At 40.0% G+C, this 13,390-nt stretch overlaps 4 protein-coding genes across 4 annotated transcripts; 1 reads left to right on the forward strand and 3 right to left on the reverse strand.

Annotated features, from left to right (window-relative positions):
- Nucleotides 1-28: 28 nt before the first annotated feature.
- On the forward strand, nt 29-264 carry Aspvir_005828 (uncharacterized protein; the record flags this gene model as incomplete). Its single annotated transcript, XM_043269038.1, has 2 exons — nt 29-128; nt 164-264. The coding sequence occupies 2 exons, from the start codon at nt 29-31 to the stop codon at nt 262-264; spliced, it is 201 nt and encodes a 66-aa protein (XP_043124973.1).
- A 324-nt stretch (nt 265-588) lies between these two features.
- Aspvir_005829 (uncharacterized protein) lies at nt 589-1,800 on the reverse strand (the record flags this gene model as incomplete). Its single annotated transcript, XM_043269039.1, has 1 exon — nt 589-1,800. The coding sequence occupies one exon, from the start codon at nt 1,798-1,800 to the stop codon at nt 589-591; it is 1,212 nt and encodes a 403-aa protein (XP_043124974.1).
- A 914-nt stretch (nt 1,801-2,714) lies between these two features.
- Nucleotides 2,715-5,027, reverse strand: Aspvir_005830 (putative vacuolar segregation protein (Pep7); the record flags this gene model as incomplete). The annotated part of the gene is made up of 6 exons (XM_043269040.1): nt 2,715-3,348; nt 3,405-3,624; nt 3,674-4,045; nt 4,099-4,589; nt 4,642-4,664; nt 4,752-5,027. The coding sequence occupies 6 exons, from the start codon at nt 5,025-5,027 to the stop codon at nt 2,715-2,717; spliced, it is 2,016 nt and encodes a 671-aa protein (XP_043124975.1).
- A 580-nt stretch (nt 5,028-5,607) lies between these two features.
- On the reverse strand, nt 5,608-6,054 carry Aspvir_005831 (uncharacterized protein; the record flags this gene model as incomplete). The annotated part of the gene is made up of 1 exon (XM_043269041.1): nt 5,608-6,054. One exon carries the CDS (start codon nt 6,052-6,054, stop codon nt 5,608-5,610), a length of 447 nt encoding a protein of 148 aa, XP_043124976.1.
- Between the last annotated feature and the right edge of the window lie 7,336 nt (nt 6,055-13,390).

The raw sequence follows: 13,390 nt of genomic DNA on the forward strand, positions 1-13,390 counted from the left end.
TGGCCCCCTCACCGTCACATTCGCCGACATGCAGACGCTGGCGGCCCGCGAACGGTCCGCGGGTGGCCGGGTCAGTGTCCGGACGTACTTTGCTGCCAAGGATGCCTTGGTGGGCGGCCGGGGCAAAAGTACTTTGAGGAGTGCTGGCGGGCACCGTGGTTAGAGGCTGTTGACTATGTCTCCACGACGGTCGATGGAACGGACCACGATACTCTGGTGCAGTCGGTGGAGGTATGGGAGGAGATATTCTCTTCTGTACGGTAGATGATTCGATTAACTTATGATATCTTGCCAGATTTGCGCTACTTATGACACTAAATATACATTTAAATATGATGGTACTGAATTGTCAATCCATGTTGATAGTATCATCCTGCTATGAAGAGATGATATCACCAAGGCTAATACAGTGCGCTAAAAGCTCAGGAGAGTACTCTCTTTAGATGAACAGATCGTTGCAGTGTTTATTGTCTAAATTCCCAAAGTAGTTTATGAGTGATAATCGATTGAGAGGGGTTTCTTAAGTATAATACATGCGAGTGGAGTGCTTATTTTACAAATACAAAGGCATTCACGGGTTAGAACTAATCAAAGTTGCATCCACCGCTCATCAACCTGTTTGAGGAGTGCGCAATGATTGGACCATTTATCCTGAAATGGTTCGAGAATAACCCCACGCTGCTCAACAGCCGAATACAGCTGTTTGCAAGCATCCTGCGCATCTCGAAGTATATCCTCCGGTGCCGCCACAAGCTTCATTCTAGAAGCGCCTTCCCTTGGAGTCTCGTAGTGTAAATCTAATACGAAGCTCAATCGTTTCAAGTTTGGCAGAAAGTCCGAAGACGCAAAGGCCTTCACCCAGTTGGCCCACTCGCTGGACCTGCCAAGCGACGCGGGACCTCGAAAGCGTAGCGTTGAGAGATTTGGGGGAAACAGAGAGTAGAGTGTTGGGAGGAGGTTTTCATCCTTGAAAATATCGCCCACGGAGAGAACAAAGGTCCTCAGCTTCGGAAGCTGCGGAAGAAGACACGCAAACAGCTCCTCAGTCGTGAAGTGGAAATCTAAGCCATGCGTGGAGCGAATGTTGAGTGTAGACAGGTTCTCTACCACATGTGGAAGAGCAATGGTCATCCGGTTGAAGGTATCGATAGCGTCATTTTCGAGTATCTCCAGCTTCTCCATCTTCGATGGTACTTCCTTCGGGAGAAGCGGTAAGTCATTGTCGGTGATCAGTGGCGGCGTCGCGCGGGTCCCCGCATACCGCTCATTCATTGCTTCTGCGACGAGTTCCGGAAGCCATACTAGCTCAATCTTCTTCTCTTCTGGCGTTCCTTCGCGGACAGTCATGTACTTGGCCTCTTTTTCTCCCCGGGAAATCGCCTCCTTGTTCGCACGATACAGCTCCTGGCTGGTCGGCCCTTCAAACCGTAGTCCAGATGTCAGCAGCAGAACAAGATGCGTGACTCTTCCCTCGAGAACGAACGGACTGCGAAACACTTCAGCGCAGGCGTCGCTAACAAAAAGCCGTTCCAGCGGCCAGTGTGTTGGTAGTTCTGCATCATTCAACTCCTCGTTGAAACCCGTGCGCATCTCGAGATCCTTGATATTGCTGAAGTGTTTGCCAAGCAGTGCCCATTCAACATCAGACGGTGTATCTTCCGTTATTTCGAGAAACTGGATGTCCCGTGGGATTTTTCCCAGTTGTGCAAGAAGGAGGTCTCTGTGGTCATCGTGTTCAGTTTCGTGGGGCCCTTTGACCTTGACCGTGAACCGATGGCTGTCCGAATGATCTGATTTCATACTGAAATCCTTTCGTAGGGATATATTCCGATGTTGTGGATGATTGATTGCTATCGAGGTTCGGCAGGCTCGCAACCGACTAGGTGCGAGCCAGGCGACTCTTGTGGGTGATGACAGGAGACCAGGGCTGAATATGCGCCTGGACCAGAGCTATTCATAGGTTAGGAATTCTTTTTTGCCATATTATAAAAAAGGAAAGGGGGTATATGTACCATGATGGTAACAGGACAGCCGTTGTTGGTTTGTTTACCCTCGCAAATTAAGGTTATAGCTGCCTCCACTTAGCGTCTTGAGTAGCTAGAAGATCCACAGCCTTCAAGTCAGATTCCTTGACCGCTGATTTTATTCCACTCTCGTCTGTACGACCGAGCTTAGAGGATTATGGAATGTTCCCCCGCGAGCAATCCCCGATAAGATGAGGACAAAGACCCAGCTCGAACACCCGCCGCGATCGTAGAAGTACACTGGGACCAGTGGTCCAAATAAGGTGCGGCGCCGTCTTGGCTTATATAAATCACGTGATAATATGCCTGTCGTGACACAGGTCGAGAACTGGATGTAGGAGTCAGATGATTCTGACCAAGACACGCTGATATGGGCTGTAATCGTCAAAAGAAAATGCAATTAATTTTGATTTGCTGCCCTTGTTCCTTCTACGACAGATTACGATCACCAAGCATATCAAGAATACCAAGAACACAGCCACTCCTTCAACGAGCACTATGAATTTGAAGTAATCACACAATAAATACAAGCTCAATAGTAGATGCTATACCCAGAGCGCCTCATGCTATGCAATATCAAAACGCCATGCCGAATCCAATTATCAATAAGCCACCGGACATAATATAGCGAGCAATACACTTCAATCCAGAAAAAATATAGCGGAACTGCAGCAAAGCACCAGCCTCGGACTATGCACGAAGTTGGTTGCCGGTATATACGCCTTCAAAATCAAGTGCAGCCAGCATGCCATTGATCCGGTCTATCTCCCGACTCAAATCCTCAACATTCATGGCTAGGCTGCTGACCTCATCAAATTTGCGACGTCTGTTTGCGTCTGCAATCATTTCTGAGACGAAGAATTTCTGCTCTTCTAGGACGATAAGGCGTTCACGCAGTGCCTTCTCCTCTTCTTCCAAAGCGGAGATGGCACTACTCGTGTCGCTGGCTAGGCTGGCATTGCTCCCGCTAGCAGCTATACCGTTATACTTGATGGACGCGAGTGCCGACTCTCTTGGTCGGTGACCACCCGCTGCATGGTTAGGCGGGGCCCCAATTGAGTTGGCGGGGCTTGCAGGTCGCCCGTTCGGTGTTGCGTGCTTGAGAATCTTGGGCAAGGCTTTCAGCGGAAGCATGTGAAGGTGCAGGAAGTTAGTGGCTTGCTGATAGATGGCCTTTTGAAGCCGCTGTTGTGTTGGTGAGTCGGTTGGCATATCACGAATACGCCTGGCTGCAACATCATATTGAGCAAAGGAATCAGTAAGTCGTTTGCGGACTTTCGAAGCTTCAGCAATATGGGCCGCAGAAGGTGGTCGCCTTGGGTCTCTGATAAGAAAGTATGATGTTAGATATGGCAGCGATGGTTTAGATTCAAAACATACTGCAGACTTGTGAGGAGCTTCTGAAATTTGGGCAAGAGCAGACGAATGCCCCTCTCAAATTGCGCAAGATTCTCATACGCTCTGACGTCCGGAGGTCTGCGCATGATGTCTGCTTGGAAATCCCGTCGGTCAAAAAGGGTCGATTTACACTCCTTGCAAAGCCTTATGTCAACATTGATAGCACCCGCATTCGGTGACTTTTCTCCAGTCGCCTTGGCCACTTTAACCGGTTAGCGAAAGATGAGAACAATCCAAAGGTGACGACATACAAGGCGTTATACTAAGAGGAACTTCACTGGAACATCCAGTCGCAGGATCACCGCACACGACCCGCCCGCAGGTTCTGCAATGGTGTCTGCGAAATGTATAACTGGTGAACTCCTGCTGGCAGAAGGGACAACGAAGTACGCCAGAGTCGTCCTGCCAGCTAACAATAGTCTGCTCGAGCGCTTTCCGTTGGTCATTTTGCCATGAAATTGGCCAGCGCTTCCCGCCTGGTTGTATCTGATCCGGAGGCAGACTCGCTAATAGCTGGGTGAGTCGTGTCAGTCGCTTTTCCAGCCGAGAAATTTCCAGTGTGGCTTTGTCAACGGTCTGCTTCCTCACAGCCTTGAATTCGTCCATTCGGCCTCGGACCAGGCCTGCTCAAGTCAGTACTGCCATGTCACAATCATACAAGATATAGACAGCATACCATTATGGTCGTTGTACCCTTCCCTTGATTTATAACAGGTCTCACAAACCCTACACCACAAACCCCTCACAGGCTCATGCTGCGCCGATCTGGATAATTTCATCTGGTACATGGTGTGCTCCTCGCAGAAGAGTTTCCCGCATTTGCGACAGTTGACGCAGCCATTGGTAGCATTCAGGCGTTTCCCGCACGACGGCTCCAGACAGGTGTCATATAATCCCCTAACTTGCCAGTGATCCTTCGTGATGATGTCTTCGGGGTCCAGTGCTCTCGGTGGCTCATTGTAACCCGGCTGGGGCCCAGCGGGCCGACTTGGACCAACGGATGGGTGATGGTTCTCGTTCGACTCGAAGACGTCCAGCCCTTTTAGTTTCTGATTCAATACAGCTAGAGGCTGGAAGCGCTTCGCCTTTTCCATCTGCACCTTGAACCAATCCTTGACTTCATCTTGCCGATCGTCTTCGAGGTTTTGATGTACGTCATCGAGGTGTCTGGAGTTATTGTTAGGCACACGTCGCGAATACAGCGCATCGAAACAAATACCTATTCAATTGCAAGAGCGTCACCTGTAGGTCGTTAGCTTATCGCAAGATGACATGTCTCCCAAATCATCGAGCCGGGACAGGGGTTGAGGTGAGGGGTGCAGGCCATACCATCTCCTCATTGCAGATCGGACAAGCAAGCTGAGCTCCGGTAGCCGCCGGGGCCGCGGATATGGACGTCGCGCCATTTTCCAAAGAAATTCGGGAAGTGAGATCTTGCGTTTCGGATGAGAACTGGGAGGCGGAGGCCTGGGAACTGAGCGAGAGGCTGCTGGCGGACGGCGATAAGATGCTTGGCTTCTGTTGCGGAGACGGCGTCGATGCTGCTGCAGCGAGAGCGTTCGGAGTGCCCAGGACACGACCTCCACCCAGCGTCCTCCGGGACATGATTAGATGCGGGTTATGGGAGCATGGGAGATAGACCCGCGACAAGTGGTAAGACTGGGCGGGTTTGCTGGGGCGACAAGGCGATGATGAGCGTAGCGTATCCTGCCTAGCTCAGGCACTCAGGCTGCGGAGCCCATTTGAGGGGGAAGTCCATGGCCTGAGGCAGGAAATTAATGCCTCAGGCATTAAGGCAGAAGTGCCTCCGCCATCATATCATCACTACTACTCTTGATATTGCTTCAAGATACACCGACTAATTTCAGAAGCTGTTCGCTGACTTTCTAATGTTTCAGGGACTTGAATACGAGTTTGGGGTTCATAACGATCGTAATATTTTCTATATCGCTAAATAACAAGACAAAAAACAATAAGCAAAAGCAGATTTTTTTGTGTTTTTTCATCACTTTTTCAACTTTTTTTCTGTTTTGGAACCCCAAAATTTTCTTTACTTTTCAACTCCTCCGCAGCAAATGCATATATACCAAGATGCGATCCCCCCTATGTACTGCCAGCGTGCGCCAACACCCATCTCCATTCCTCCCAATCGCTATCCTCCTTATCGTCGTTATCCTCCGAATCTCTACCGCTCATAGTCCCGGTGGTAGCTGGTCCCGGTATTAGGGTTGTCATATTCCCTATGGACACGGGTGGTGCCGTCATCGCGGCGATCGACATCGCGGTGTCGATATGTGCCGCTAGGATTCACTCTTTCACGGTGATGCCTCGTCGAGCCATCGGTACGATAGTCCATGTGCTGGTCGTACGCTCCAGTGCTGGGATCATAGGCGGTTGTGCCGTAGCCGTTGTCGTAGGTGGTGCCGTATGTGCCAGCGGTGGTGCCGTAACCCCTGGTGCCATAGCCTGTGGTCCCAGCCGTGGTGCCATAGCCAGTGTCCGTGGTGCCATAGCCGGTTGTGCCGGTTGTGCCGCCATAGCCAGTGTTGTCATAAGTGGTTCCCGTGGTACCGTAACCCGTTGTAGAGCCCGTCGTGTCATAGGTGTTGGTGTTACCGGTGTAGTCGGTCATGTTGGTTGCGTTTGTGTTTGTTTATCACAACTTGCTAAAGACAATAGTTTACTTTTTTTTTAGCGGATAATCGCAAGAGACTCAGCCTGATCGATACGCAGAATCTGATCTGATCCGGAAAAGACGAAACTCTCTCTGGAGCCTACCTCGGCCTGCCTTATATTGTTCCTCGTGGCGGTGGATAGCACAGCAATGATCCCTTTCTGACATCACGGGCGGCGTCAACACCTCAGCGGCAATGAGGCGCGACTGGCCGGAATCGAGCCCAAGGAACGCGTCCGACTCCGATATTCGCTGAAAATGCCTTCATTCCATTTCGAAACGCCTCCTTCCGTGGAAACGGATTTCTTTCCAGACCACCAGGCTGGTTCTGGACTCTGATGATGTATCTCGGAGTGGGCGAGACGCTCGCGGGAGTCTACCTTAGCAAGAGCCACCACCAGAGATGTGATGAAATTCCCTATTTGGGCAGATTTGCGAGTCACGTCTTCTGGAAAGGATTAGAACGAGACGGTACATGCAGATGTCCAAGGTGGCACATTGCGGTAAACACGAGCCGCACTGTTGTGCCGTATTTGCATCATGCTCGAATGTCATGTCGTTCTATGATATTCTTCAGTCAACAAGTTTCTATCATGCTCCCGAGTTGTGCTGACGAGGATTTCGATCCTTGCCATGTGGATACGCCACGGAGAACTCTATGCATCAAACCCTGAAGAAACATACCTGCAGTCTGGTCAGCCAATGTTTCAGTAAATTTGGATGTAGACTCACATTCTATTCCCTGCGTGGACCAAACATCCCCCTCTGTACGTCCAATCCAACGGAGGATCTGCAGAATTGTGGCCATACTCGGTATGGCGGAGATCTGATCATGTGATCTTGCCTAGTAGATTGCTCCTATCATTTATATAATAGTAAATATACTTTTACTGTCACGGGCTAGAAGCCTAGTAAATCTATAACCTAGATTTGGATGGTAAGAAATTGCTGAAGGGTTCTAACTAGGGCCGCAACGGCCGAACATAAAAAGGGGTATGTGTAGAGTTGCATAACCAAACCACAAAAATCAAATCCAACCCTCACCAAACCTGCAGCAGTGAGGGTTCAGTGCCTAGCCTAGGGAATTACTTTGGGTTTGGGTTCCCTACCCCAGGCCTAATTCAGGTTCGGTGAAAACCATTAGTTATGGTTTTTGTGGGTTTAACCTAACAGTTTAACTAACCCACACCATTTTACCTATAAATCCCTGATTTCTAGGCTTTTACTAGTAATTTTAGTATTACTAGATAGCCCTAAATTCAGGCTATCTAGTAATATAAATATCATTTAAAAATACCTAGTGGTTGCTGAAATATAAGGGAATAATCATCTCTATCATAGGTTGGTATGAAAGTGGTGTAGAGATATATATATAAGGGCACTAAGGTCTGATAACTACTATACCTTTTAAATAATTTTTAACCACCACCCATTCAACCCTATAGATATTGAATTGATATTTCTAATATAGATTAGAATGGTCATAAATACCATATATTTCATATAAAAATGATAATTTTATATAAGCATGCGTGATAGGCCCTATAGATAGGGGCCCCAGGGGCCCCTGGGGGGAATAGTAAGGTTAAAATAGTTAAAATTTGCGGTTTAACCAACCCAAAACCAACCTGAATCTAACCATGGTTAGTAAAGATAGGCATAGCTAGGCCTAGCTAGGCCTAGCAGCAGGTTTTTGCAGTGAATCTACAACCAAATTACACTGGGTTTAATTTAGTTGTAAGTTCTAAATTTTCAACCTAAAACCACAGTAGTTCAGTGCTACCTAAGGTTGAACTCACCTGAACTCGCACCAAATGCAACTCTAGGTATGTGAATGGTCAACAAGATCATATGATGAGGTTGATTATTACATTAATTACTATAAGGTCATATGACTACTAGTGTCCTTATTAGACCTGAGTTTGCTAGTACCTAAGGCAGATTATGAGTGCTTAGCAAGCTTAAGTATTTAATAGGCCCTGCCTGCTACACTACCCCCCCTCTTAAATTAGGGCTGGTGTACTTCCTAAGTATTAAGTGCTGCTATATTAATAAAGTTAATAGCTAGCTCCTATATAGGCTACTTATAGCCTACCTATTTAATAAGGTACTCTTTCTAGTAGCCTTTACTAACCCTTTTCTTATACTCTTATAAGATCTCCTTAACTAGATATTTAGCTTCACCATTAACTAATATAGCTAGCAGCTGATAGTTACTATTTAACTAACTTAGGAATAGATTATTAGTGTCCTAGGTAACCTATATAGCTATATTTATTATATATTTATTAGAGGAAGTCCTTCCTAAAAGGAATCTCTAGGTATAGTGCCTCCCCAAGATCTGTAAGATATAGTAGCTAATTATATATTATTATTATTTAGTGCAGACTATCCTTAGCAGGCCTCTGTTAATAGCTTAGTATAATATATAAGGATTCTATATATAGCTAGAAATCCTTTACTATTTCTTTAATTAACTTATATAACTATTCATCTATTAGCAGCTTATATAATTTTAGATAGTCTATTATAGCTAGATATTAGTCTTCCTTAGTTATATTTTATAAACTTTAGAGCTATTTCTTCCCAGCTATCTCCTATATATTAATAGCATTAAGTATATATATTAGTCTTTCTACTTTATTTACAGGCCCTGCTTCTATGAAATCTAGTCTATAGTTAATTATATCTAGTATAATAGCCTTGCTACCCTTATAATACTTAATATTAAGGTTATATATTTGGAATTCCTTAACCTAGTAGGTAAGATATTTAGAATATTTTTTTATAGTTATAAGGTACTGCAGGCTCTTATAGTCTATAATAATTATAATTAGCTTTCTATTATCTATATAGTAGTCCTATTAATATAGAGCTTTCTTTATTACTAGTAGCTTCTTTTCCTATATTAGGTAATTTTATTCTACTATATTAAGCTTCCTCCTATTAAAAGTAATTAGGTGCTACTTACTATTATTATCTTATTATATAAGTATAATACTAATAGCCTACTTAGAGGTATTAGTCTTAATTTAATATAATTTTATAGGGTTTATAATTATTAGGACTAGTTTACTTATTATTATCTTCTTAAGCTTAATAAATACAGCCTAATACTATATAGTCTAATTAATAGGATAGAATTTCTTCTTATATAAGTACTTATCTATTTCCTTAAGTAGCTTATAAAGTGTAGCAGCTATATTAGTAAAGCTATATATAAATTTTTAATAATATATATATAATCTAAGGAACTATTAGACCTTATAGATATTTATTAGCTTTAGCTAGCTATTAATAGTATTAACCTTAATAGGTATTAGCTATACCTTTCTATTACTAATAATATAGCTATAAAATTTAATTTCCTCTCTTCTAAATTTATATTTAGATCTCTTTATAAATAACTTATTATTATAGAGTTATTCTAATATCTAGTAAATATAATCTTTATATTCTTTCTCTAAGTTTAAGAAGATTAAGATATTATTAAGGTATATAATAATAAAAGGTAAGTCTTATAACTTATTATTTATATATATCTAGAATATCACAGAGGCATTATAAAGTCTAAAAGATATTATAAGGAATTTATATTTACTAAATAAGGTATTAAATACTATCTTTAGAACTAATAATTCTTCTATACAGAGCTACTAATAACCTAATAGAAGGTTAATCTTTAATAGCACCTTTAATTTCCTAATATAGTTAAGTAGTTCCTAGATATATAGTAATAGGTAGGTATTCTTTATAGTTAACTTATTTAGTAAGTAATAATTAATATATATTTACTACTTCTCTCCTAATTTTAGAATAATTATAATAGGAAATCCTTACTTACTAGAAGAGGGTTAAATAACTCCCTTCTATAGAAGTTTAATAACCTATTATTATATCTCCTTAAACTTCTCTAGAGATTATAGATAAGTATTAATATTAACTAGTTTTATATTACCTATATTAATCTTATATATAATCTCCCTCTTAGGAGGGAGTCTAGGAGAAAGCTCTTTATAGAAGATATTAATAAACTTATTAATAATAGCTTATAATTAAGGATTTATTATATAAAGGCATTCTTTCTTCTCTACTTTAACTCCTTATAGGAAGAAAAGCTAGGCTAGCTATCTCTTTCTATAGAGCTTATAAATAGCTTACTTTATAGATATAAGGAATACTAATACTTCCTTATTAGCCTTAATCTTAGGCTAGAGATTAATAGAAAAGATTTTATACTATTAAGTTTTATTCTTTAGTATTATCCACCCTAAGCACTAGTTAATTAATAGGTTAAACTATTATAGCTAGTCTCTTCTAAGGATGATATTATATTTATAGGTATCTAGAATCTATAGATAGATAATATAGGTCTAATTACTAATTTATAAGGGAATCTATATCTAGTATTAGGTATCTATAAACTTACTATTTAGAAGCTTTACCTTTAGGGCCTTACTTATATATTATTTTTAAGACTATTCTACTAGCAGTATCTTAACTATTTATTCTAAGATAAAGATATAGCTAGCCCTATAGTTAGCTAGAGTCTTAACTTATTATAATATCTATAGTACTTTAATCCTTATAGAATAGTATATAGCATCTATACTAAGTATATTAAGCTAGGCTAGTATAATCTCCTTATTAACTAGCTCTTTATTATTACTTTTAGATTCTTCTTATAATCCTAGTATCTCTTCCTCTCTTTTACTTACAGGATTTAATAGATCTAGAAGATCCTATTCTTCTACTTTAGAAGCCTCTAATAGCTAACTAACTAATACTTTTATATCTAGTAGTTACTCCTTTTTCCCTTAGAGTTCTTCCTATCCTTATTATTCTTCTTACTTTTAGGGCATAGGTATATATGCATGGTATTACTATATTTAAAATAAGCTTTATATTAGTAGTACTAGGCCTTCTATACTAGTATATTCTTCTTTAGTTAATCTAGTACTATAGTAATAGCACTAAGGTCTATAGGGTCCCTATAATTATCTTCCTAATATCCTAGGGTATAAGGATTACCTCCTAGATACTTTACTACTAATAAACTAATTTTATACTACATAAATTATTTAATAACTTCTTAAAATAATATAGGTTAATTATAATTATTACCCTAATATTTCTATAATTCTAGCTAGCTGCCTATAATAAACTTCTATATTAAGGAGGGTTTAGTAACTAGTAGATTAATCTAAGTAGCTATATCTCCTAGTATAGAAGTATAGGCTTATACTATCTATCTTCCTTATATAATCTATTTATATTCTTCCTAGTGTTTATTATTTATATTATATTCTCTAAAATTCTTAATAATCTATATATTAAAGGATATAAGATTACTAATAATTAGTATAGGATTATATTATACCTATATCTAGTTAGTCTTCTAATACTTATAAGCTTAGCTAGTTAACTTCTATAATATAATTATAAGCTTCTTAGCTTCTAAGGGCTCTTACTATATAATAAGAGTAATATTCTAAAAGTATTTATTAGCCTTCTTAAGCTACTTATAGATAGCATCTCTAGTATATATACTATTATATTCTAGAATTAGTATAATATCTAAAACCTTAAATATTAGCTTAAATACTTCCAGCTTAGTAGGTAGTTAAGATTCTAATTTAGGATCTATAGAAGGTAGTATATTCTTAGCTACTACTAGAGGTACTTAGGTATTTTCTAATTAACCCTTACTTAGGTAAAACTATATCTAAATCTACTAGTAAAGGGTATCTGCCTTAGTAGCAGGAGCTTAATCTATTATAGTACTATATAGCTATTAGAATATAGCTTATTACTTAAGCTCCTAAGGTAAAGTAGGAGTTAGAATAGGAGGTTTACCTATTAATATATTACTACTAGGTATAGATTAGGGATTTATACTACTTTTAGAGAAAGAGTAAGTAGATATAGGGGGGGTATTAGAATTAACTAAGAGTAAGGATTATAAGGTTTTTAAGAGTATTAAGAAAGAAAAGATAGTTATAAGGAATATAGTAATACTTATACCTACTATCTTATCTTTAGCTTAGTACTTATAATAAGTTCTTACTATAGTACTAGACTACTTATTACTCCCTTACTTCTTAATAGTATTAGGGATCTATAAGAAGGTATTATTAACTTAGGGAAGAGCTATATAGCCCTCTTATAGTATATATAAGATAATATCTCTAGATAAGAGTCTATAGGAGAACTCTTAAACCTAATATACTACTAGATATTATTTACTATATTTAGGGTAGTAGTAAGGGCCTTTATGAGTTAAGGGAGATAGGGAGTAGTTATATACTATAACCTATCTTCTCCCTAAGCTAGGGGCTATGCTCACTACTATATATCTATACTAGGAGCTATTATACATTCTAGGCAGTAAGAGATGAATGCAGAATATAAATAAAAGATTAAGAGGTAAGGGAGTAAATAAAGGGGTATGAAATATGCCTATTAGTAATAAAAGGTTCTCATAACTACTGATGGAATCACATTATTAATAAGCAAGCAATTTCTAATGTCATAGGCTAGAAGCTATATAGATCTATAACCTAGATTTAGATAGTAAGAAATTACTAAAGAGTTCCTAACTAGGGCTGCAGCGGCTGGACATAAAAAGGGGTATATAAATAATAAGTAAGGTCATATAACTACTGCTGTCCAGGTTGGATAGGAGTTTATTAGTGCCTAAGGCAGTTCATAAGGGCTCTAGTAAGCATGAGCACCCAGCGGGCCCTGCCCGCTACATTTACTATGCTAAAGGGAGTGACTAGCTATTTAAATAGGCTGAAATATATATAGAATACTATTAACTACTTATCTCCAGGGGTAATATAGATCTTATAGAATATAGTAATTATATCTAACTTAGTAAACTATTTTACCTTAGAGATATACTCTAGAGTCTTATTAATTAATAGAAGCAGGTAATAGTCCTTCTTAGTAATTATATTTAGTATATAGTAATTAATATAGAATTATAGTCTACCTCCTAGCTTATAGGTAAATAGCATAGGTGCTATAGTAACTAAGCTACTTATATAGATAAAACCCTTCTTAAGCAGCTCTATCAACATCTTCTATAGTACTAGTAGTTCTCTATAAGATATGCTATATAGCAGCCCCTATAGGGGCTCTATCATCTTCCCCTTTTCATCCTTAACTAGCTTAATCTAGTAGTCCACCTCTAAGCAGTATAGTAGTAGCTTATTAGCCTTCTTCTAATTAAATATTGTGATATCAACCAGCACATATATAACTTTGAGGAAGTCTATCAGATGTACAA

The sequence above is a fragment of the Aspergillus viridinutans genome (genome assembly GCF_018404265.1).
Source record: "Aspergillus viridinutans IFM 47045 DNA, scaffold_3, whole genome shotgun sequence".
In the NCBI taxonomy this organism is placed as follows: Eukaryota; Fungi; Ascomycota; class Eurotiomycetes; order Eurotiales; family Aspergillaceae; genus Aspergillus; species Aspergillus viridinutans.